Source organism: Eleutherodactylus coqui, chromosome 3 (assembly GCF_035609145.1).
Source record: "Eleutherodactylus coqui strain aEleCoq1 chromosome 3, aEleCoq1.hap1, whole genome shotgun sequence".
Taxonomy (NCBI): Eukaryota; Metazoa; Chordata; class Amphibia; order Anura; family Eleutherodactylidae; genus Eleutherodactylus; species Eleutherodactylus coqui.
In genome coordinates this window covers 114155876-114179343 of record NC_089839.1, presented here as the reverse complement: position 1 = coordinate 114179343, position 23468 = coordinate 114155876, and the positions used below count along the sequence as shown (strand labels likewise).

General features: G+C 42.7%; 1 protein-coding gene across 5 annotated transcripts in view; it reads left to right on the top strand.

Annotated features, from left to right (window-relative positions):
- ADGRG6 (adhesion G protein-coupled receptor G6) overlaps positions 1 to 23468 on the top strand; it is a 192144-nt gene that overhangs the window by 142897 nt on the left and 25779 nt on the right. For all 5 annotated transcript variants that reach the window (XM_066595973.1, XM_066595974.1, XM_066595971.1 and 2 more), the window contains 8 exons: positions 5872 to 5933; positions 8148 to 8355; positions 8598 to 8763; positions 9106 to 9246; positions 11097 to 11225; positions 11467 to 11512; positions 15502 to 15611; positions 21776 to 21903. In XM_066595973.1, coding sequence (XP_066452070.1) covers positions 5872 to 5933; positions 8148 to 8355; positions 8598 to 8763; positions 9106 to 9246; positions 11097 to 11225; positions 11467 to 11512; positions 15502 to 15611; positions 21776 to 21903 — 990 coding nt within the window. The remainder of the gene's footprint in view (positions 1 to 5871; positions 5934 to 8147; positions 8356 to 8597; positions 8764 to 9105; positions 9247 to 11096; positions 11226 to 11466; positions 11513 to 15501; positions 15612 to 21775; positions 21904 to 23468) is intronic.

The window sequence follows — 23468 nt, the reverse complement described above, 5'->3', positions numbered from 1 at the left end:
TCAGACTGGTAATATGTACCTTAACAGTAACCGCGTTGGTGGTAATGTGGTGGTGACTGCGGACCTAGTAGCGCGGTTTTATTTTGTTGGTTTTCGGAATGTGGCCAGGATTAAGTGGGCCGTGGCGGGGGATGTTTTGGAGGCACTACGTGTCCTCTCCACGTGTCCGTGGTTATATGCACCTTAACAGTAACAGCGTTGGTGGGAAATGGCCTCGCCGCCATCATGTCTTTGGGAAGCCTCTGTTTCCACACCCCAGAGACATACCATTAGCAGCGGTATAGGCAGAGCCCAGAATTAGTAACATTTCAGCCGTAGCATTAGCGACAGGCCCCACTAACATATCACTAGCAGCATTATAGGGGGAGCACAGTCTTAGTTCCATTTCAGTAATAGTAGCAGCCTACACAGGCCCCAGGAACAATTCCGAAGCAGCAGTATAGGAGGAGCATAGTCTTAGTTCCATTTAAGTCATTGTAGCAGCCTACACAGGCCCCAGGAACAATTCCGAAGCAGCAGTATAGTGGGAGCGCAGTCTTAGTTCCATTTCAGTAGCTGCAGTATAGCAAAGGCCCAAGTTACATTTATGTAGCTAAAGTGTAGGCCAACCCCACACACACTTCTGTACCATGAGTGCAGGCGAAGAACATACAAATTGCTATGATTACACTGTAGGTGAGGGCCCCAAAACATTGGTGTACCAACAGTACTAATGTACCTCAGTAAAAATTGGCCATGCCCAACCAAGATGGCAGGTGAAACCCATTAATCGCTTTGGTTAATGTGGCTTAAGTGGTAACTAGGCCTGGAGGCGGCCCAGTTTAACGAAAAATTGGTTCAAGTTAAAGTTCCAACACTTAAGAGCATTGAAACGTATAAAAATTTTTTAGAAAAATTATATGAGTGAGCCTTGTGGCCCTAAGAAAAATTGCCCGTTCAGCGTGATTACGTGAGGTTTCAGGAGGAGGAGCAGGAGGAGGAGGAGGAATATTAGACACAGATTGATGAAGCAGAAATGTCCCCGTTTTGGATGGTGAGAGAGAACGTAGCTTCCATCCGCGGGTGCAGCCTACGTATTGCTTACGTATCGCTGCTGTCCGCTGGTGGAGAAGAGAAGTCTGGGGAAATCCAGGCTTTGTTCATCTTGATGAGTGTTAGCCTGTTGGCACTATCGGTTGACAGGCGGGTACGCTTATCTGTGATGATTCCCCCAGCCGCACTAAACACCCTTTCCGACAAGACGCTAGCCGCAGGACAAGCAAGCACCTCCAGGGCATACAGCGCTAGTTCAGGCCACGTGTCCAGCTTCGACACCCAGTAGTTGTAGGTGGCAGAGGCGTCACGGAGGACGGTCGTGCGATCGGCTACGTACTCCCTCACCATCCTTTTACAGTGCTCCCGCCGACTCAGCCTTGACTGGGGAGCGGTGACACAGTCTTGCTGGGGAGCCATAAAGCTGTCCAGGCCCTTAAAGACTGTTGCACTGCCTGGGCTGTACATGCTGCTCGATCTACGCACCTCCCCTGCTACCTGGCCCTCGGAACTGCGCCTTCTGCCACTAGCGCTGTCGGATGGGAATTTTACCATCAGCTTGTCCGCCAGGGTCCTGTGGTATAGCAACACTCTCGAACCCCTTTCCTCTTCGGGAATGAGAGTGGGAAGGTTCTCCTTATAGCGTGGGTCGAGCAGTGTGTACACCCAGTAATCCGTAGTGGCCAGAATGCGTGTAACGCGAGGGTCACGAGAAAGGCATCCTAACATGAAGTCAGCCATGTGTGCCAGGGTACCTGTACGCAACACATGGCTGTCCGCACTAGGAAGATCACTTTCAGGATCCTCCTCCTCCTCCTCCTCCTCCTCCTCCTCCTCAGGCCATACACGCTGAAATGATGACAGGCAAGCAGCATGGGTACCGTCAGCAGTGGGCCAAGCTGTCTCTTCCCCCTCCTCCTCATCCTCCTCATGCTCCTCCTCCTCCTCCTGAACGCGCTGAGATATAGACAGGAGGGTGCTCTGACTATCCAGCGACATACTGTCTTCCCCCGGCTCTGTTTCCGAGCGCAAAGCGGCTGCATAGCAGAGGAATGGTGACGCTAATGATTGCAGCATCGCCGCTCACCACCTGGGTAGACTGCTCAAAGTTTCGAAGGACCTGGCAGATGTCTGCCAACCAGGCCCACTCTTCTGAAAAGAATTGAGGAGGCTGACTCCCACTGCGCCGCCCATGTTGCAGTTGGTATTCCACTATAGCTCTACGCTGCTCATAGAGCCTAGCCAACATGTGGAGCGTAGAGTTCCACCGTGTGGGCACGTCGCACAGCAGTCGGTGCACTGGCAGATTAAACCGATGTTGCAGGGTGCGCAGGGTGGCAGCGTTCGTGTGGGACTTGCGGAAATGTGCGCAGAGCCGGCGCACCTTTACGAGCAGGTCTGACAAGCGTGGGTAGCTTTTTCAGAAAGCGCTGAACCACCAAATTAAAGACGTGGGCCAGGCATGGCACGTGCGTGAGGCTGCCGAGCTGCAGAGCCGCCACCAGGTTACGGCCCTTGTCACACACGACCATGCCCGGTTGGAGGCTCAGCGGCGCAAGCCAACGGTCGGTCTGCTCTGTCAGACCCTGCAGCAGTTCGTGGGCCATGTGCCTCCTATTTCCTAAGCTGAGTAGTTTCAGCACGGCTGCTGACGCTTGCCCACCGCTGTGCTGCCACGCCGCGCGACACCGACTGCTGGCGACGTCCTGCTGCTGCTGACACATCTAGATTGCGAGACAGAGGTTGAGGAGGAGGAGGAGGAGGAGGGTGCTTTAGTGGAAGAAGCATACACCGCCGAACATACCACCACCGAGCTTGGGCCCGCAATTCTGGGGGTGGGTAGGACGTGAGCGGTCCCAGGCTCTGACTCTGTCCCAGCCTCCACTAAATTCACCCAATGTGCCGTCAGGGAGATGTAGTGGCCCTGCCCGCCTGTGCTTGTCCACGTGTCCGTAGTTAAGTGGACCTTGCCGCTAACCGCATTGGTGAGGGCGCGTACAATGTTGCGGGAGACGTGGTCGTGCAGGGCTGGGACGGCACATCGGGAAAAGTAGTGGCGACTGGGAACTGAGTAGCGCGGGGCCGCCGCCGCCATCATAGCTTTGAAAGCCTCCGTTTCCACAACCCTATACGGCAGCATCTCAAGGCTGATAAATTTGGCTATGTGGACGGTTAACGATTGAGCGTGCGGGTGCGTGGCGGCGTACTTGCGCTTGCGCTCCAACACTTGCGCTAGCGACGGCTGGACTGTGCGGTGCGAGACATTGGTGGATGGGGCAGAGGACAGCGGAGGTGAGGGTGTGGGTGCAGGCCATGAGACGGTAGTGCCTGTGTCCTGAGAGGGGGGTTGGATCTCAGTGGCAGGTTGGGGCACAGGGGGACAGGCAGCGGTGCAAACCGGAGGCGGTGAACGGCCTTCGTCCCACCTTGTGGGGTGCTTGGCCATCATATGTCTGCGCATGCTGGTGGTGGTAAGGCTGTTGGTGGTGGCTCCCCGGCTGATCTTGGTGCGACAAAGGTTGCACACCACTGTTCGTCGGTCGTCAGGTGTCTCGGTGAAAAACTGCCAGACCTTAGAGCACCTCGGCCTCTGCAGGGTGGCATGGCGCGAGGGTGTGCTTTGGGAAACAGTTGGTGGATTATTTGGTCTGGCCCTGCCTCTACCCCTGGACACCGCACTGCCTCTTGCAACCTGCCCTGCTGCTGCCCGTGCCTCCCCCTCTGAAGACCTGTCCTGTGTAGGCGTTGCACACCAGGTGGGGTCAGTCACCTCATCGTCCTGCTGCTCTTCCTCCGAATCCTCTGTGCGCTCCTCCCTCGGACTTACTGCCCTTACTACTACCTCACTGCAAGACAACTGTGTCTCATCGTCATCGTCCTCCTCACCCACTGAAAGGTCTTGAGACAGTTGCCGGAAGTCCCCAGCCTCATCCCCCGGACCCCGGGAACTTTCCAATGGTTGTGCATCAGTGACGATAAACTCATCTGGTGGGAGAGGAACCACTGCTGCCCAATCTGAGCAGGGGCCCGAGAACAGTTCCTGGGAGTCTTCCCGCTCCTGAGCATGTGTCATTGTAGTGGAGTGAGGAGGCTGGGAGGAAGGAGGAGCAGCAGACAGAGGATTCGGATTTGCAGCACTGGACGGCGCAGAACTCTGGGTGGATGATAGCTTGCTCGAAGCACTTTCTGCCATCCACGACAGGACCTGCTCACACTGCTCATTTTCTAATAAAGGTCTCCCGCTGGACCCATTAATTGGGCAATGAACGTGGGGACGCCAGAAACGTGCCTCTCTCCTAATCGAGCAGCAGTCGGCTGCGACACACCTGGATCAGGAGCTCGGCCTGTGCCCACACCCTCACTTGGGCCTGCGCGTCCTCGGCCGCGTCCACGTCCTCTCGGCCTACCCCTACCCCTCAGCATGCTGTATTACCAGTGATTTCCAAGCCAGGAAAGAAATTGGCGCAAGCCTGCAGCCAAAATAGAATTTTTTTCCCTAGTTTTTCAAAGGACAAGCCACACTGCGTGTATTCAATGAATACTACTAAGTTTAATAACTGTGTTGTGGCCCTGCAAATGTGTCAGAGAACTGCAGTGATGCAAAGTTATTGGTTCCAGCAGATCAGGGATTTCCCATGCAGGAAAAAAATTGGCGCAAGCCTGCAGTAAAACGTAGCTGGCTGCGTCTGATTTTTTTTAACGTTCTGCACGCAGCACACACGTACCCAGAGCCCTGAGGACTGTCAGAGGCAGGCGAAATAGAATTTTTTCCCTTGTTTTTCAAAGGACAAGCCACACTGCGTCTATTCAATGAATAATGTATGTCTTCTGGCCCTGCCTACACAATTCTATCCCTGTAGTATTAATGCCGGGTGCAATGGTCTGCACAGCTGGTTTTGAGAAAAAAAAAAATATGCAACACTGCTAACAGCAGCCTGGACAGTACTGCACACGGATAGATGTGGCCCTAGAAAGGACCGTTGGGGTTCTTGAAGCCTACACTAACTCCTAACACTCTCCCTGCCTAACCACCACTTCTGTCCCTATTGCAGGGCGCAATGCTCTGCAGATCCAATTTTGAAAAAAAAATAAAAAATACAGTGCTAACACAGTACTGCACACTATTAGATGTGGCCCTGAGAAGGACCGTTGGGGTTCTTGAAGCCTACACTAACTCCTAACGCTCTCCCTACAGCAGCTCCAGCACGATACCACTGTCCCTCAGCTAACTCACAAGGCATCTGAGCCGAGCCACGGGAGGGGCCGATTTTTATACTCGGGTGACATCTGATCGCCCCAGCCACTCACAGCAGGGGGGTGGTATAGGGCTTGAACGTCACAGGGGGAAGTTGTAATGCCTTCCCTGTCTTTCAATTGGCCAGAAAAGCGCGCTAACGTCTCAGAGAGGAAACTGAAAGTAACCGGAATACCGCGTGGTACTCGTTACGAGTAATGAGCATCCCGAACACCCTAATATTCGCACGAACATCAAGCTCGGACGAGTACGTTCGCTCATCTCTAAACAGCACTCAAAATAATTTTACTATCATACCTATAATCAATACTCTAACCACATTAAATAAGGTTCTTGGTATATAATTTAATCAAATCATATTGGCCCATCTACCAACGTCCAGGTGACCAAGCTATCAGATGGGTACCAGGTGGTTTAATCTGTCTGCTAATATTGAAATTGTTTTTCACTGATTAGACAACTCCTTAAAATAAAGATATTTTAGCTCCTTGTTACCTGTTTTAGTAAATCTGAAAAAAAAATACATTTTGCCTTATTTATGTATGTATGCTATACTACCCAAATAGTAATTTTATTCTTTGCAGCTATTTAGGTCAACCTAATTATACTTCATATTGGATAGAGCCAGATGTGAAGAATTGTACAGGTAAGAAATACAACAGTTTCAATAAGTATATAAAACACAGAAAAACTAAACACAGATATAATAATTGCTCCAATTTTCCTTCTCACATAGACATTAGAAGAAGGAGTTTAGAAGCTTATTTTGCATATAAACTTTGCAACTTGCAGATCCTCAGCAGAAATCCAAACTCAGCCTCAGATTTCTGCCACGGAATCAACTGCAAATGCATGGCAGAATTTTTCCATGTTCTTGTACCCTAAGGCGACGTTCACATGGTAGTATTAGTATTTTGTATTAATATTTATAAACCATAACCAGATAAACCATAACACAACCGTGTTTATGTGCATATATCAGTGCGCACAAAAACGCATGCGCCTACTGCCGGCGGCCCCATTGAAAGCAGTGGGCTGCGGCAACCCTCGCAGTAATTTTCGGGGAAGTGCTTTAAATATAAGCCCTTCCTTGAACATCACCCCTGGGTAATATAAAAAATAAAAAAAACGTATACTTACCTCTCCGTTACTATCGGGGCTCAGGCACGTCTAGCCGCTTGGGTCCCCAGCAGTGTAGTGAAGTTCTTCCAGCAGGCGGGGATTTAAAATCCCTGCCTGCTGAAAGGGCTGTATGTGCTTGGCTGAGCACTCAGCCTATCACAGGCAGCGCTCAGCTGTTCATTGATTGAGAGCTGAGCGCTGCCTGTGATTGGTCACAGCGCTCAGCCAATCACAGGAAGTGCCCAGCCATTCATTGAAATCACACAAATGAGGCAAGATTTTCAGGCAAGGGTTTATATTTAAAGCTCTTCCCCGAAAATCACTGCAGGGGTTGCCAGCAGACCATTGCTTTCAATGGGAGAACATCGCGATCTTTTACTGTCACTGAACAATTCCCCGTGGGAAATATTGACACGCAGCACAGACCCATGTGTGCATGCATGTCCTATGTTTTGCAGGCACGTGCATTTGCACGGCTGTAAAACACGAATATGTGAACACAGCATAGGGAAGCAATGATTATAAATAGATGTGTGGTTTTGTACGCGCGTATGTAGACACATAAACAGGCTCGTGTGAATGAGGCTGGAAACTTTGTCCGTGCTTTGAACCCACTCCTGGTTTTGGCTTACAAATTCTGATATTGCCATGTTAGTCTGGCCTTATGCATTAAGTCATAGTGGTGGCTGGAGGCTACCAAAATTTTATTTTTTACATGTCTAAGCATGTGATTTTAGAACTCTTTTTAAGAAAATTGGAGCTTCAATAACTATAAATGCAGTATATAACAAGAAGCTATTTAGCATCATGTTGGACCTGAATTATATTAAAGGTGGAGACCTGTGCCACAATTTACCACTTGTGAATACACCTGGATAATTTCAATGAAAATACGGATTTTGTCAATTATAGTGCAGATTTTGTTGCATTTTTAACTGAGAAATGCATTCTGGGAAACATCATGTGGAATGTTTCTTTCTTTCACGAAGACTTTAATTGCAGAATTACATCTTTGTATGTTAGAAATCCACAACAATAATTCCACAAAACCTCCATAATTCCACAGCAGATAGTTTTTCCGCTGCAGAATTTAATCTTGCGATTTTAAAGGGTGCGGAATGCATGCCCCTTTTTGATGCAGAAATGTCCACGTTGAATTTGTACATTTTGGTGAAATATTTATGCATACATACTCAGGTCATATCTTTGGTTGTCTATTTAATGTTTACATTTGTTACAGCAATGTAAGCTATGAGTTCGGCTCTGTGTTAGCCGAAACGCGTCACTAAAATTTTTTATTCGTGTGAACATTTTACTCTTGATGCGACTTTCAGTAAAAGATTGATGTATAATTTTTGGATTGGTGCTGAATTCCATCTGCTATAAAAAAGGATGCTCAATGTATACATTTTTTAAAAGATATCACAGTCAATAGGAAACATAAAGCTTTACGTTTGCATATGTTTAATGTATGCTCATTTTGTTCTCAACTACAAAACTTTCTTTAAAACACTTTTAAGTGAAAAAAGTATATTTTTTAACATTTAAAATTGGACACAAATGTATGGAAATGTATGGTTTTATCTGTAACAAATATGGAAAAAATGTACATGTATGGTTAAAATTGTATTCATTTTATTCATGTACATTTTATGTATATGCAAAACATACATTAAAAATGTGATATTAAAAGCCCTTTACTGAAACTGGATGTAATAAGCACTGTGTAATTTTACAGAAAATGCTGAAGATTTGGCTAATCAATTATTAAACCTTACTGGGAGTGGCCAGGAGCTGACGCAGGAGAAAGTTGATGATGTAGTACAAACACTGAAAAAATTAGTGAATGATGCTGATATCAGTGCTGAACTCGGCTCAACTGTTGTAAATGTGTTTTCCAATATCTTAAACAGTTCAGACAATGTTCTAGCAAAATCCTCTTCTGAGTAAGTCATATTTCCTATTCTCTCATCTATCTGTCAACGAGCTGTTCCTATCTGAACCATGCAGTTTATACAAATAAAAAGTACACAATAGATATACATGTAATACAATATATTTATTGTACTACTCAATGTTACCAAAAAACGAGTGAGGAAATTGTCGAAATATCAAGGGATGTTAGTGAATGTTAATTATGCAATATTTTCCTTAAGCCTTATTTCTTTCGTTATTGTGTTTATTTCAGAGCGCTAAAAACAATAGAAGCTTTGGCTTTAAAGATTCAGTTCTCAGGATCGTCTGTCAGCATTGTGTCACGTAATTTGTGTTTGGGAGTTTCCAAAGTAAATGCTACCTCATACAATGGCTCATCCTTCAGTGTTGGAGCTCAAACTAACAGTTCTGATTTTGAGGTATAGTAAACCATAACTATTGGAAAATACAGATAGAAAAATCTATTTTAATTTTTCATTATTGATTGTGGGTCAGTGTGGGAGAACTTATGCAATTTTTTGATATTCTGTGAATAAATCCATTTGAAACTTCTGCAATAAGGAAATCCTCAGTACATGACTTAGAGGGAAAGGATTTGAGAACAAGTGTATGATATTACAAGAGACTGTTCTATTCCCTTTAGGAAAATGTAGCAATTTACTACTATTACAAAAACTATGTATATAGGAACTTGCAAAGAATACTGTGACATAAGGAGCTTTCCTATATGTGTTGTTTACGTCAATGTAATTCTTCATCAGATTGACATGAAGAAAAGTCAGGACAATCCATTGGCTTCTGTTGTTCTTCCATCCAGCCTTTTATCTAATTTAAGTCAAGGTGATTTCTATACAGTGTCAAGAGCTCAGTTCACCTTCTTTAGCAAAGCTGGACTTTTTCAGGCAAGTAACTGTTAATCTAAATAGATATTTACAATAATGTACCAGTAATAGTTTGGAAATTTAATTTAGAAAGTTGGGGAAGGCCTGATTTGCATGGAGTCATTGGTCCCTTTAAACTAGCCATCCTAGTTAATAGAAGGTGGCAGTTATTAATAATACTTCTCTCCTTTTACATATGTCAAGAAGTATTGTTGGCTCAGTGAACTGTCAAAAACTATCATAATCTCCCTCATCCGCTCATTACATTTTCTAGAACACTTGAACTAGGACATTAGCCCCCTAAGGATCAAGCACAGTAAATTTACAGCTTTAATCCCAGGCATTAGTAACAATATGGCATGGGATTAAAGCTCCTGCTCTGCAATGTAGCAGGTTGATAGGCCATCAATTTTACAAAGTTGGATAACCCCTTTAAGGATTCCTCTACATATGGTCATAAAAGTCGAATTGAATTGAATGTGATTTTGCTATTGCATGCCTCCAGTATTATTTTTTTCAATTTAATGTTCATAGTATACTTAGATAATAAAGTTGTGACAAATCTTAGCACAATAAGCAAGCTTTAAGCATCTGTAATTGTCAGTATAAATATTTGTTTCCCTCACTTAACAATCCAGTGCTCTTCCATTGCCAATAAGATAAGAGATTCAAGCCATTTCTATTTAGGAAGTGATCTAACACTGTTATAATATGTTGTCGTCAAGCATTGTAAACACAGTTACAGCTTGGGATATCATTATCATTATGTTAAGGAAGCAGTGAGGTTTTACCCATTTCACATCCACTTGTGAGCTGCCCTGTAATTAATAAGGAATTCTGAACAAAGTCTCAGAAAAAAAAACAAATTCTTCTCATACTATAAACAGGACATAGGGTTATAAGGTAACAAGTGTTTCCCATTTGAACAGCAAAGAATTTAGTGCAGTGTGTATTTGTATGTAGATGTTTTCTTCCTTTCACTTCCTTGATCTGTTCTCAGGTCTTAAAGGAATTGTTTCACTTCTAGATGTTTCGCTGCAGGAAGCAGACAGCTCCATATATTGTGCAGTGGCTCAGGCTGGTACTGCAAGCTGAGTTCTATTGAAGTAAATGGCCCTACTTGTGCCACTGCACAATGTACAAAGGTGTCTGCTTCCTGTGGCAAAACAGCTAGAAGTAGGACAAACCCTTTAAAGTGTCAACTTTTCTGAACCCATTTGAAGACACTTTCATTTACACAGCAACATTTTTTAAAAGTATCGTATCAAGCTTAGATTAAAAAGAGGCTGTCATGCATCACTATTTCTTTCATAGCATTTAACCTACAAATACACTAGTAATGTTCTGTTAAATGTACATATTTACAGATTCCTTTAAAAAATCTTTGCAACCATGGTTTCTGAAGAATGAACACACATTACAGTTCTTTTTTGGTACCTATTGTATACTGGTATATGTAGATGACTTAAACACGGAACAATCAATTGTTATGATATACAAGTAACAGATATGGCCAAAATGTGTCAAACACATTAAAGAATCATAGAAAGGTAGAGTTGAAAGGGTCCTCTGGTCCAACTCCCTGCTCAATGCAGGATTTACTAAATCATCCCAGACAGATAACCCTCCCTATCTATAATATGTAATTTGTGTCTCCTCTCTTTCAGTTTCATTCTGTTGCTTCTAGTCTTTCTTTGTACAAATGAGAATAGGGCTGATCCCTCTGCACTGTGACAGCCCTTCAGATATTTGTAGACAGCTATTAAGTCTCCCCTCTGCCTTTTTTGCAAACTAAACATTCCCAGATCCTTTACTGATGCACAATTGTAAAAGGTGTAAAAAAATAATTCTGAAAATATATGTGTCAACAGGATGTTCATTTGAATAATGAAAACAAACAGAAACTGAATAGTTACGTTGTAGCATGTAGCATTGGAAATATTTCTATCCGAGACCTTACAGATCCAGTCAAGATAACCGTTAGGCATCGGACAAATCAAGTAAGTACTATGTTTACCTTTGGTGTCCAACTGAAATTAAATTTTGTTGAAATCAGATTACAAAAACAAGCAAGTGGTAGAATTTTTGTGTGTTTTTAAAAAAAAGAAAAGCTTCTCGTATATGCTGTATCTGATACAACATAGCTAGTATATGAAGTAGTCAGGATCCCAGTGCATGACTCAAATTTTAGCTAAAATCAGTAGCTGAAAATCTTGTTGATTCTCTCCCTTCGTTTTTAAGGAAAATGGAGATCCAACCTGTGTTTTCTGGGATATAAACAAAAACGGTAAGTTGTTTTTTGTGCTTTTTGCACATATTTTTTTAATTTCCCTAAATAGCCATAAATTATTCCTAAGTTATTTTCTGTAAATGTAGTATATTGTAAACTGAGAGATGTCTGGCCTTATAAATTCATAGACAACATGTAAGCTATATTTTATATACTGAACTAATGTTCTAAATCCAGCCTCATTAATGATGGTAATTACAGTTTGTTAATGGATCTAATGTAGGATATACTTATGCAATATTTTCTTAAATTAGAAGTTGCCAAAAAGATGCTATTTTCAAGCAACACCAAGCAAGGTTGTCTGCTTAGCCAAATTGCTTTTTCTAAGAAAATTTCCCTGAGGTTTCTTAATACAGTAAATCTGAACTGTATCTCTTACTTTTTTTCAGTTTCTGGTATTTGTCTATATGTTGATACATCATTTATGTATTTTTTTCCATGACGTATAAGGCTATTTTTTTATATATTTTTCCACAGAATTTTTTTTCTGGTGTTTAGTTTTATTAGGGGTAAAAAGCTAAAAAAAAAAAAGGATTTTAAAAAAATCAAAAAATTAAAGTATGGAAAATGGTTTCTCATTTTATTTTGGACAATTTGATATAGAATTTGTAGAGTCTCGGATTACAGGGCGCATATGGCGATGGTTTAGGTTGGCATCAGCGATGGGTCATTTTATTTTTTATATATTTTTAAAATTTTATTCTGTTATTTTTTTAACTTATTTTTGTAACAATTTTTTAACATCTATGTTCTCTATGACATCATTTAAGAACTCTGGGCAACGTTCATATTGTCTTTTTTTTAGTTTACACTTTTCCACTGTAACTAGAGCCTCCATAGAAGCGGCATCCATTGTAGCCCCAGTTACAGTGGAAAATATCCCCCTGTAGTGACAATAGTCACTAACAGAGCTAATCTGAGTTTGCTAGGACCCTATAGCTCTGTCATGGCAGGGGGCACCCGTCAGTCATGTAATTGCCAGGTCAAATACTGGAAGTGACATTTCTGCTTTCTCTCTTCACTACATAGCATTCATTAAGCAGTGTACAGTCTGCAAAAGAAAATGCTTTAGCTGTCAGTCTACCATCAGGACTGATGCTGCTATTGCTCCTTTGTTTTTTATTTTGTGTAGCAGGGGGGATGGGGTTCTGCGCTGCATGAGCAAAATTGGGGTTACATGACTTATATGGTTCCTGATGATTTTGAGCTGTCCAAATGAAACGTGTCAAACCCCTTTTTTTATTTGGACTCTTGATTCATTTAAGAGAACTTTGAAACTTTGAATAATGAGTTCCTGAACATTTGACTTATTTAAGTTTTACAGTGAGCCATATCTGAAGTGCTTTATGCTACATCTATAGCACTTAGTTTATCCATCTAGTAATGGAAATTTGTCCGAATAGCTGATTAGAGAATACTTGGTACATTTTGTGATTCTCATTAGTAATCATAGGAATAATATGAGATATTCTTTATTATGCAAATAGGGAGTTATCATCAGGGACTAGTCTGTATAGGCAATATAGTGGATTAAAGCATTTCTTACCTATGCAGCAAGGTATTCTTTATGCGGACTGCCATAATCCAAAGGTTGTTGTTATTTTCCTCATTTTCCATATAGGGATTATGATATCATAGATAGAATCATAGAATAGATATGATTATACTCTATTATCCCAATTGTCCAGTATGTATACTCTTTAGGTCCTCTCGTTTTCTATCCCATAGAGGATTGCTGCTCATTTGGATTATCCCATCCTGGGGATAGTCACTAGTTTTTTGTTAGTCCTAGACCTTATATTTTTTGTATTTACATAAATAAAAGTTATATTTTATATTATAGGGTTCTTTTTCTGTGAAGGGCAAGAGGGAAGGCAAAAACCGTTAAAAAACCACTTCTGCCTTCTCCTCCGGGCCCTAAGCTGTGTCTGACAGCCAAGAACTCGACCTGGTATTGCTGCATTGCAGGAGGCAGGAGCTTTAATCCTGCATTACATTTTTACCATCAACCGGGATTAATGTCCAGGATCAAGCGCCATTAATTTATAATGCTTGGTGCTTATGGGGTTAAACTTTAGATTAGACAGTCCTCCAGTGTGTGTTGGTTTGTCACATTAGACACAGTATTTTGTAAACTATGTGGTAGATAAACCAAAAGAATGCTAAGTGTTCTATTGCTTTTGTATAAAACAGATAGCTTCTTTAGGCCTTAGTCACACGGGCGTTTTTTCACGCGATTTGCGGATCGCATGACGGATGCGCGCAAGTCGCCCGCAAATCGCCCGAAAATCTGCTCCTAGCCGCGTTTCATTAGAAACGGGCCGGAGCTGTCTAGCGCATTGCATTCAATGGAGACGGCAATAGAGCCGGCTGCATTTAAAGCAATGCGCTGCGAGCGAGCCCGGGATGAATTGTCGGGAAGGGCTTAAATATATAAGCCCTTCCCTGCAATTCATTCTAAAATGTGTAAAAATAAAAAAAATATATATACTCACCTTCTCCCGGCAGCCGGAGCTCCGCGCGGCCGTCCTGCAGTGGGTGTGAAGGGGTTTGTCAGACCTGCCCCCTGATTGGCTCAGCGCTGAGCCAATCAGAGGCATGTCTCACTCACACCCATTCATGAATTCATGAATGGATGTGAGTCAGACCTGCCCCTGATTGGCTCAGCGCTGAGAGGCAGCAGTCACTCACCCATTCATGAATTCATGAATGGGTGTGTGAGTGTTTTCAGCCTCTGATTGGTCAGGGCTGTGACCAATCAGAGGCAGATCATTCAGCAGGCGGGGATTTTAAAGCCCTGCCGGCTGAATAGTGCCGAGAAGCAGTTCAGGAGAACTGACAGCGGCCGCGGCTGGACTCCGGCTGCAGCGGAAAGGTGAGTATACAATTTTTTTTTATTTTACCACATTTTAGGATGAATTGCAGGGAAGGGCTTATATATTTAATCCCTTCCCGACAATTCACCCGCGCACGCCGGCAGCCCATTGCTTTCAATGGAGCGGCTGTATTGCTGGCTCCATTGAATTCAACGGGCAAACATCGTTCTTCTCTGTCACAGCTGTTACAGCTGTGGCAGAGAAGAATGATTTGTCTTCTATATGTTCTCAATGGGGTCGGCGCTGCTGCCGCCGGCCCCATTGAGCGCATATAGAGAAGAGAACAGGAATCGCAGACGCATGCGCAAATCGCGGCTAAAAACGGCCGTCTGACTAAGGCCTCACTGATAGATAACTTGAGCAATATGAAATGCATTAATTGGTAAAATTAGAATTCCAGTGATGAAAAGGAATGCATAATCTAACATTTTACATTTCAATTTAACCTCCTTTTGTTGTAGTCATGAAGTCCTCACATATTAACTACTGAACTATTCATATCGCATCAACATGGGGTTTACTATCGATTTAGTTTCAAAGGCAAATATTGAGTAAAAAGTAGTACATACTGCAAACAGGTGGGAAAAATGAAATGAAATGAAGAATACATAGTGTTAAAGTACACTGTAGATAACAGTAAAATCAATAACAGACTATGGGTATACAATAAAATACCACAGGAAGTTATATATATTAATATGCTATGATTCCAGATTTCTGGGAGACACTTGTCAGGACAGTAGCTGACAAGACTTCTTTTCAGTTAAGAGTATATCTGTCTGGAAAATATTACAGCAAAATTCAATTAGACGTTGGGACAATGCAGAGTAATGATCAGGAACAATCTTTTCATTAAGATTTCTCTACAACCTCATGTCTGAGGTGTAAGGAAGTGATCAAATCAACTAAACCCTGCATATCCGCAAGGGAAATGGACAGTTTATTCTTTACAATGTAGCACCAAGAATTCTGCTCTCACATAAATAGAATACAACCTATTAAAAATAACATAAGATATGATTCTTGTTTTTTCATACAACTTCCACAATCTTGTTTTTTCAGTCGTAGTAAATCTTTAACAACTGATTATTCAATCTTACTTTTTAACAGCTGGCAATGGTGGCTGGAGCCAGGCTGGCTGCAGGGTGCTGATAAATGAATCAAATGCTAATGAGACAGTCTGCCTATGCAATCACCTCACACATTTTGGTATTCTGATGGTAAGTGCAAAAATAATGAGCCTTTTAAAAAAATAATTTTGACTTAGTAACATAGTAACATAGTATGTAAGGCCGAATGAAGACATTGTCCATCTAGTCCAGCCTGTCTATCCTACTGTGTTGATCCAGAGGAAGGCAAAAAACCCCAAGGCCAGAAGTCAATTGGCTCTTTTGGGGAAAAAATTCCTTCCCGACTCCCTAATGGCAATCAGACTGTTCCCTGGATCAACCCCTAATAGTTCCTACCTGCCTATATACCAGGATTGACACTTAAACTAAAATTTATATCCTGTAATATCCTTCTCCAGAAAGACATCAAGTCCCCTTTTAAACTCCTCTATGGATTTTGCCATCACCACTTCCTCCGGTAGAGAGTTCCACAGTCTAACTGCTCTTACAGTAAAGAACCCCTTTCTGTGTTGGTGATGAAACCTACTTTCCTCTAATCGTAGCGGATGTCCTCTTGTTACCGTCGTGGTCCTGGGTGTAAACAGATCGTGGGAGAGATCCATGTGTTGTCCCCTCATGTACTTATACATGGTTATTTGGTCGCCTCTTAACCTTCTTTTTTCTAGAGTAAATAGTCCCAATTTGGACAGCCTCTCTGGGTATTCCAGTCCCGTCATTCCATGTATTAGTTTAGTCGCTCTTCTTTGAACCCCCTCAAGCACTGTGACATCTTTCCTGAGCACCGGTGTCCAGAATTGTACGCAGTACTCCATGTGAGGCCTGACAAGTGCCTTATATAATGGAAGGATAATGTTCTCGTCCTTCGCCCCTATACCTCTTTTAATGCACCCCAAGACTTTATTTGCCTTTGCAGCGGCTGACTTGCATTGGTTACTCCAGTTTAGTCTATTATCCACTAGTACCCCCAGATCCTTTTCCATATCACTTTTCCCTAGTGGTACCCCATTAAGTGAATATTGGTGACATCCGTTCCTCCTGCCCATGTGCATAGTCTTACATTTTTCAACATTGAACTTCATTTGCCATTTTCTGCCCAAGCCCCCAGCTTGTCCAGGTCCGTTTGTAGCCACACATTGTCCTCCGTTGCATTAATTATATTGTATAATTTTGTGTCATCTGCAAATATTGATATTTTGCTGTGCAGCCCCTCTATCAGGTCATTGATAAATATATTGAACAGAATGGGGCCTATTACTGAACCCTGTGGCACCCCGCTAGCGACTGTGGTCCAATCAGAGTACGAACCATTTATTACCACCCTCTGCTTTCTATCGTTGAGCCAATTTTTTACCCACTTACACACGTTTTCGCCCAATCCGAGCTGCCTCATTTTGTATATTAGCCTATTATGAGGCACGGTGTCAAAGGCTTTAGAGAAGTCCAGATATACAAGATCAATAGATTCTCCCTGGTCCAGCTTAGAGCTTACTTCATCGTAGAAACTGATCAGATTTGTCTGACATGAGCGACCCTTCATGAATCCATGTTGGTGAGGAGTTATTCCCTTAATCTCCTTGAGGTACTCATCGATTGCGTCTCTCAGAATCCCCTCGAAAATTTTTCCCGTTACTGAAGTGAGACTTACTGGCCTGTAGTTACCAGGCTCACTTTTGCTCCCTTTTTTGTAAATTGGGACCACGTTGGCAATGCGCCAGTCCAATGGTACTACTCCGGTCTTAATAGTGTCTAGAAATATTAGGTATAGCGGCCTAGCTATCTCGTCACTTAGTTCCTTTAGTATCCTTGGGTGTAATCCATCTGGGCCCGGTGATTTATCAATTTTAGTTTTCTTTAGACGCTTCCGCACCTCCTCCTGCGTTAGGTATGAGATATTTTGTGAGGGGTTCGTTTTATTCCCCTGCATCTCGTATGGCATTTCCTTTTCTTTGGTGAACACACTTGAGAAGAAACTGTTTAGTAGATTTGCTTTCCCTTCGTCATCATCAATGATTTCTCCTGCATTGTTTTTTAAAGGGCCAGCGCTCTCCCTGCAAATCCTTTTGCTGTTTATGTAGTTGAAAAATAGCTTCGGGTTGTTTCTGCTCTCTTTTGCGATCCGTCTTTCTGCTTCCTCCTTGGCAGTTTTGATCGTATCTTTGCATATTTTGTTTTTTTCCCTGTATGATTTTAGCGCTTCTTCGCTGCCTTGTTGCTTTAGTAGTTTGAACGCTTTCTTTTTTTCGTTTATTGCCCCTCTTACCGTCTTGTCGAGCCACATTGGTTTCCTTTTAGTTGAGTTTCTTTTATTTTTAAAGGGAATGAACTGCTCACATGAGGCGATTAGGATCCTTTTGAACTTTTCCCATTTGTCCTCCGTACTGATATTTTTGAGGATGTTGTCCCAATTAATGTTACCGATAGTAGTTCTAAGCTCATCAAATTTTGCTTTACTAAAGTTTAGTTTCTTTGTCACTCCCTGATAAGGCTTCCTATTGATTGACAGCTGGAAGTTGATTATATTGTGGTCACTGTTCCCCAAGTGCCCCTCAACCTGCACCCCCTTTATACGTTCCGGTTTGTTGGTTAGTACTAGGTCCAGAATGGCCCTCCCTCTTGTTGGTTCCTGCACAAGTTGGTTCAGGTAATTGTCTTTAATTACTCTCAAGAACTTATCACCCCTGTGAGATTTGCAGGTTTCGTTCTCCCATGTTATATCTGGGTAATTAAAGTCCCCCATGATAATTACTTCGTTTCGTTTTGACACCTCTTCTATCTGCCTTAGTAGTAAGTCTTCAGTTTCTTCTGTTGCTTTTGGTGGTCTATAGAAGACCCCTATCAGGATTTTGTTATTTTTTCCTCCCTGTATTTCTACCCACAGAGATTCCACCTGTTCGTCTCCTTCCCCTATATCCTCCCGTAGCCTCGGCTTCAAGTTCGATTTGACGTACAGACATACCCCTCCCCCTTTCTGGTTCCTTCGGTCTCTTCTGAAGAGATTGTACCCCTGCAAATTCACCGCCCAATCGCACTTATCATCAAGCCATGTTTCCGTAATTCCGACTATATCATAACTTTCATCAGTCATTCTTGCTTCAAGCTCACCCACTTTACCGATCAGACTTCGTGCATTCGTGATCATACAATTTATTTCATTTTTTTTGTTTTTTAAATTTGTTTTGTTGCTATTCGTACTATTGGCTGATCTATCAGTTCTAACTGTACTAACCCCACCCCCTGCTCGTCCCCCATTCCCTTTGCTTGGACCCAGATCGCTAATTACACTAGCTACCCCACTATTTTTCATTTTACCCTCCCCCCCAGTCCCTAGTTTAAACAATCCTCCAGCCTTCTAGCCATCTTTTCCCCCAGCACAGCTGCACCCTCCCCATTTAGATGCAGCCCGTCCCTACGGTAGAGCCTGTAGCCGACCGCAAAGTCAGCCCAGTTCTCCAGGAACCCAAATCCCTCCTTCTTGCACCAACTCCGGAGCCACTTGTTTACCTCCCTAAGATCCTGCTGCCTTTCTAGTGTGGCATTAGGTACAGGTAGTATTTCCGAGAAAACTACCCTGGAGGTCCGTGCCCTGAGCTTGGACCCTAAGTCCCTGAAATCATTTTTGAGGGCCCTCCATTGACCTCTAATTTGTTCATTGGTGCCAACGTGCACCATGACCGCTGGATCCTCACCAGCCCCTCCCAGTAATCTGTCAATCCGATCCGCGATGTGTCGAACTCGAGCGCCAGGAAGACAACACACCGTTCGACGATCCCGGTCTTTATGGCAGATTGCCCTCTCTGTCCCCCTAATAATTGAGTCCCCCACCACTAGAACCTGTCTAGCCTGCCCTGCGCTCCCCGTCCCCGTCTCACTGGAGCAGTCATCCCCCTGGCGTTCAGAGGGCGTGTCGTGCTGCAGCGGTGCTGGCTCTGTAATGGCATCCCCCTCATCTGCCAATCGTGCAAACTTGTTGGGTTGTGCCAGTTCAGGACCAGCCTCCCTGGTTCTCTTCCCTCTAACCCTCCTTCTTTCTGTCACCCAGCTGACTGCCTGCTCCCCCTGCACTTCCGTACTACCATTCGCCCCCGCCTCTACCCCAGCGAGTGCCTGCTCAGTGAGCACCAAACTCCTTTCCATGATGTCAATGGCTCTCAGTGTTGCCAGTTGCCCATTTAGATCCAGAATTTGGGCTTCTAAATTTGCGACTTAAATATTACCATTAAAAATGATAATATTTTAGATGAATGTTTAACAACTGTTTTTAGCAGTCAAAATAAAAAAGGGACAAACTGTTCCTTAAATACACTGATTGTAAAAAAAAATCCCTTTCCCTAGAAGGAGTTGTCGGAATAGAATGAAACTTTCTCTGTGTGATTGTAACATTGATATAAGTAAGTGATTACAATATCAGAGCAAAAGTACCATTTATTTTGGAAAATTGACCTCTTGAAGGGAGGCTTTAGTATCCTGTTGTACCACGTTTAGCTTGGATGCAAGATGTGATATAGGTGGGCATGGAGGCTCTAGTACCCTGATGTATCACCTCTAGCTTGGATACAAGATGTGATAATGGCAGGCATAGAGGCTCTAGTATCCTGTTGTACCGCCTCTAGCTTGGATAAAAGATTTAATACAGTTGGGAATGGAGGCTCTAGTGCCCTGTTGGGCTACCTCTAGCTTGGATGCAAGATGTAATATAGGGCGGGTATGAAATCATACAGGTTCTGTATGGTAATATGTGGCATAGAGGTCCATTTTTGCTGTAACTGAGCCTCTTGATCATGCAAACTCATAGGCTGTTGAAGTTGGCATCTCAAATGGTCCCATGCATGTTCTATTTGTGATAAGTCTGGCAACCAGGCAGGCCATGGAAGTGTGTCAATGCTGTGAAAGCATTCCTGTAACACCCCTGCTGTGTGCAGCCCCGCATTATCCTGCTAGAAAATGCCTTTTAGAAACTCTGCCATAAGAGGCAACACATGTGGCTGCCAGATGTCCAGAACATATCGCTGAGCTGTCACTCTTCTTCGTACCACTGCTAGGTGTGACCAATTGTCTTACATGATGGCCTCCCAGACCATCACACAAGCAATGGGGCAGTGTACCGCTCCTCAGCAAAGGCAGAATTGAGGTGATCACCCCTCGGTCTCCAGACACGAACATGCCCATCTAAACCTGAATTTGTCACTAAAGACAACTTGGTTCATCCAGTTTAGTTGTTGATGATACCACTGCAAGTGGACGTGATGGTGGCTTTCAAAGGCAGTACACGTAAGGGGTGCTTTGAGATCAAATTTTCTTTAGTCAAGGGCCTGGAAATGGTTCAGACAGACACAGAGCTTGTCTCTGGATGGTAGACAATGAAACAGTTGGAGCTACTCATATTTGTCGGATGATCAGACGATCCTCTATTGGTGGTCTGTTCATGGTGTGCTGAGCCCAGTCGCCTTGTGTGCATGTTCTCATGCATCCAAAAGTCCCAACACCTCCCAACTGTCTGGTCAAAATGGTCCTGTGGGCAGTTCAGCGATATGACCATTCAGCTTTTTGAATTCCAATAATATGCCCCTCTCAAACTCTGTTAACTGGAATAAATTTCTTATATGGCATCGTAGAGGCGTCTAGTGGTCAACAAGCTCTGGACAAGCGAAAAAAGAGGTCCACTACACACAAGTAGCCTCTGAGAGCCTTTTTATAGGCCAAGGATAGAACCCCTTTTATGGTCTCAGGTGACAAACTGTTCACCTAATCATGTCCTAACACTAATCATTAACATATCTGCCTGAGATGTTTCTGCATGCTGAGTTTTGCAACAAAACGACAACTCTTCCTAGAGTGGGATTTTTTTAACAGCATGTGTGTTTTAATTCTGCAAAAAGGAGTTATTTTGTGTTTATATTACACGATCTTTGTCAGGCTTGTTAGACATAACTGTATGTTTCATACATACGGCTACACATATACATCACCTGTAGGAATCTGTGGTGCGTTTCTTTACGCCTGTATATCTTCAATTTCACATGAAGGTATATAGAAGGATTTTTTTGTTGGACTCATGTTCAATCTAACAAAAATAAAGTCTAAAATATTCACCAATATCACAGATTTATCATGTAATTAAAGATGATACTTTTAGAGCTTTTTTTCAGAAGTTATTTTAGGTGACTGTGTGTGTTTTTATATTTGTCCACTTTTTTATTTAAATAAATCTCATACAAGTAAACGTTTATGTATCTATATTAATCTATGTTTTGTAGGACCTACAGAGAAATCAGGATGCTTTAGATAGTCAAAATACAAAAATTCTTACATTTATTACTTATATCGGCTGTGGGATATCTGCCATTTGTACAGCTGCCACACTTCTAACTTACATCGCATTTGAGTAAGTAGATTTTTTGTTCAAAACATTGCACTGTGTTGTAAAAACATTTATTTTTAATTTGATTTATAAAGTGTTAACAACCCTGCACTCAGGGTTCCACTTCCCTGCTCCGTTCAAGGAATATAATGGGGTCTGTCCGCTTTCTGGCCAGGTGCACAACTTTTGGACATAAGAAAAAGAAGCACTGCATGCAGCACTTTACTCTTCTGGTATTTTGGGCTAAATCTGTGACAGAACCTCTGACCGGGGGTTCTGAGGAAGATGTGAAACTGGTCTTAATAAGTCAAATGCATTATTAATATAGTAATTGCAAAAGCTGATAAATACAGGACTTGTAAGTTGCTAAGGTTAATGTACAATTTAATAAATATGTATGTATTTTATTGAATCCAAAGGAGTAGAACATGTAAAATGATCAAAAATGTGCACCGTATAAAAATTCTTCACCATATCCTTGTTCAGGAATTGGGGTTTTAATCAATTTGGTGTCAAATTTGGAAACAATTCATTTGTTTTAATCTGCAAGGTAATATGTGATTACTTGCAATGTAAATGATGTTTATGAATATAAAAATCAATGGTGAAGGTGGCATCTTGCATATTAAATTTGGTCAAAAGTGTCAACTGTTACATGAGTTCCCTCAGTACTGAAATTCCTGTAACTGTAAAGATAACACTTGACATATTTACAGAATGTTTGACACATACATTTATGCCATGAATATTGTAAAATTATTACAATTTTTCCTAAAAGGACTGTGATATAGAGACTGGTGGGGCATCCGTTTTTGTACCACTGTGATATCCCATTCAGGCCTTGAGTAGTTAGAATGTAGTTCTAAGTTTCGCAGTCCCCCCTGCCTTTTGAATATTCACATTTAGAAAGGCAATTGTCTGACATTCCCCTGGACAAGACTAAATAAGCGCCTTTCATTCTTCTGGCCCTCCTGTCTCCACTTGTCTGTTTAGTTAAGAATTAGCAGGAGTAACCCACATTGTGTGACCATTTGCTTGTTAATAAAGTCTAAAGAAATTATCATACTATAAGCTGGATTCTCACAGATGCTCTGGCTCCAAGATTCCATTCAGGGAAAAATCTGTTAATAAGGATTACTGGTCGTGTGAAGATCCTAGCCTGATATGAATTATATTTTCAGAATCGGTTGGGCCAGCTGAATAAAACACATTCAAACACATTGAGATACAAGCCACAAAATACACCAAATGCGGTATCTTGGTTATAATTTATGTGTCGTGTTTGGTATCGCTGAGTGAATAAAACCATGACCGGAAATATGCTCGGCATATATTCCCAATCAGAGGATCTCCTGCAGAGATATGGCTGAAATAGGGAATTATGGTTTTTCACAGGTACATACACATTGAGGCCTCGGTCAGACGACCATTTTTTGCCGCGATTTGCGCATGCGTCCGGCGATTTCATAAAACCATTGCTTTGCAATGGTATTGGACACATGAGCGCTTTTTATGCGCTTGTCCGATAAATTATAGAACAAAAATCGCAGATCGCACCTATCTGCGATCTGCGATTCCTATTCTCTTCT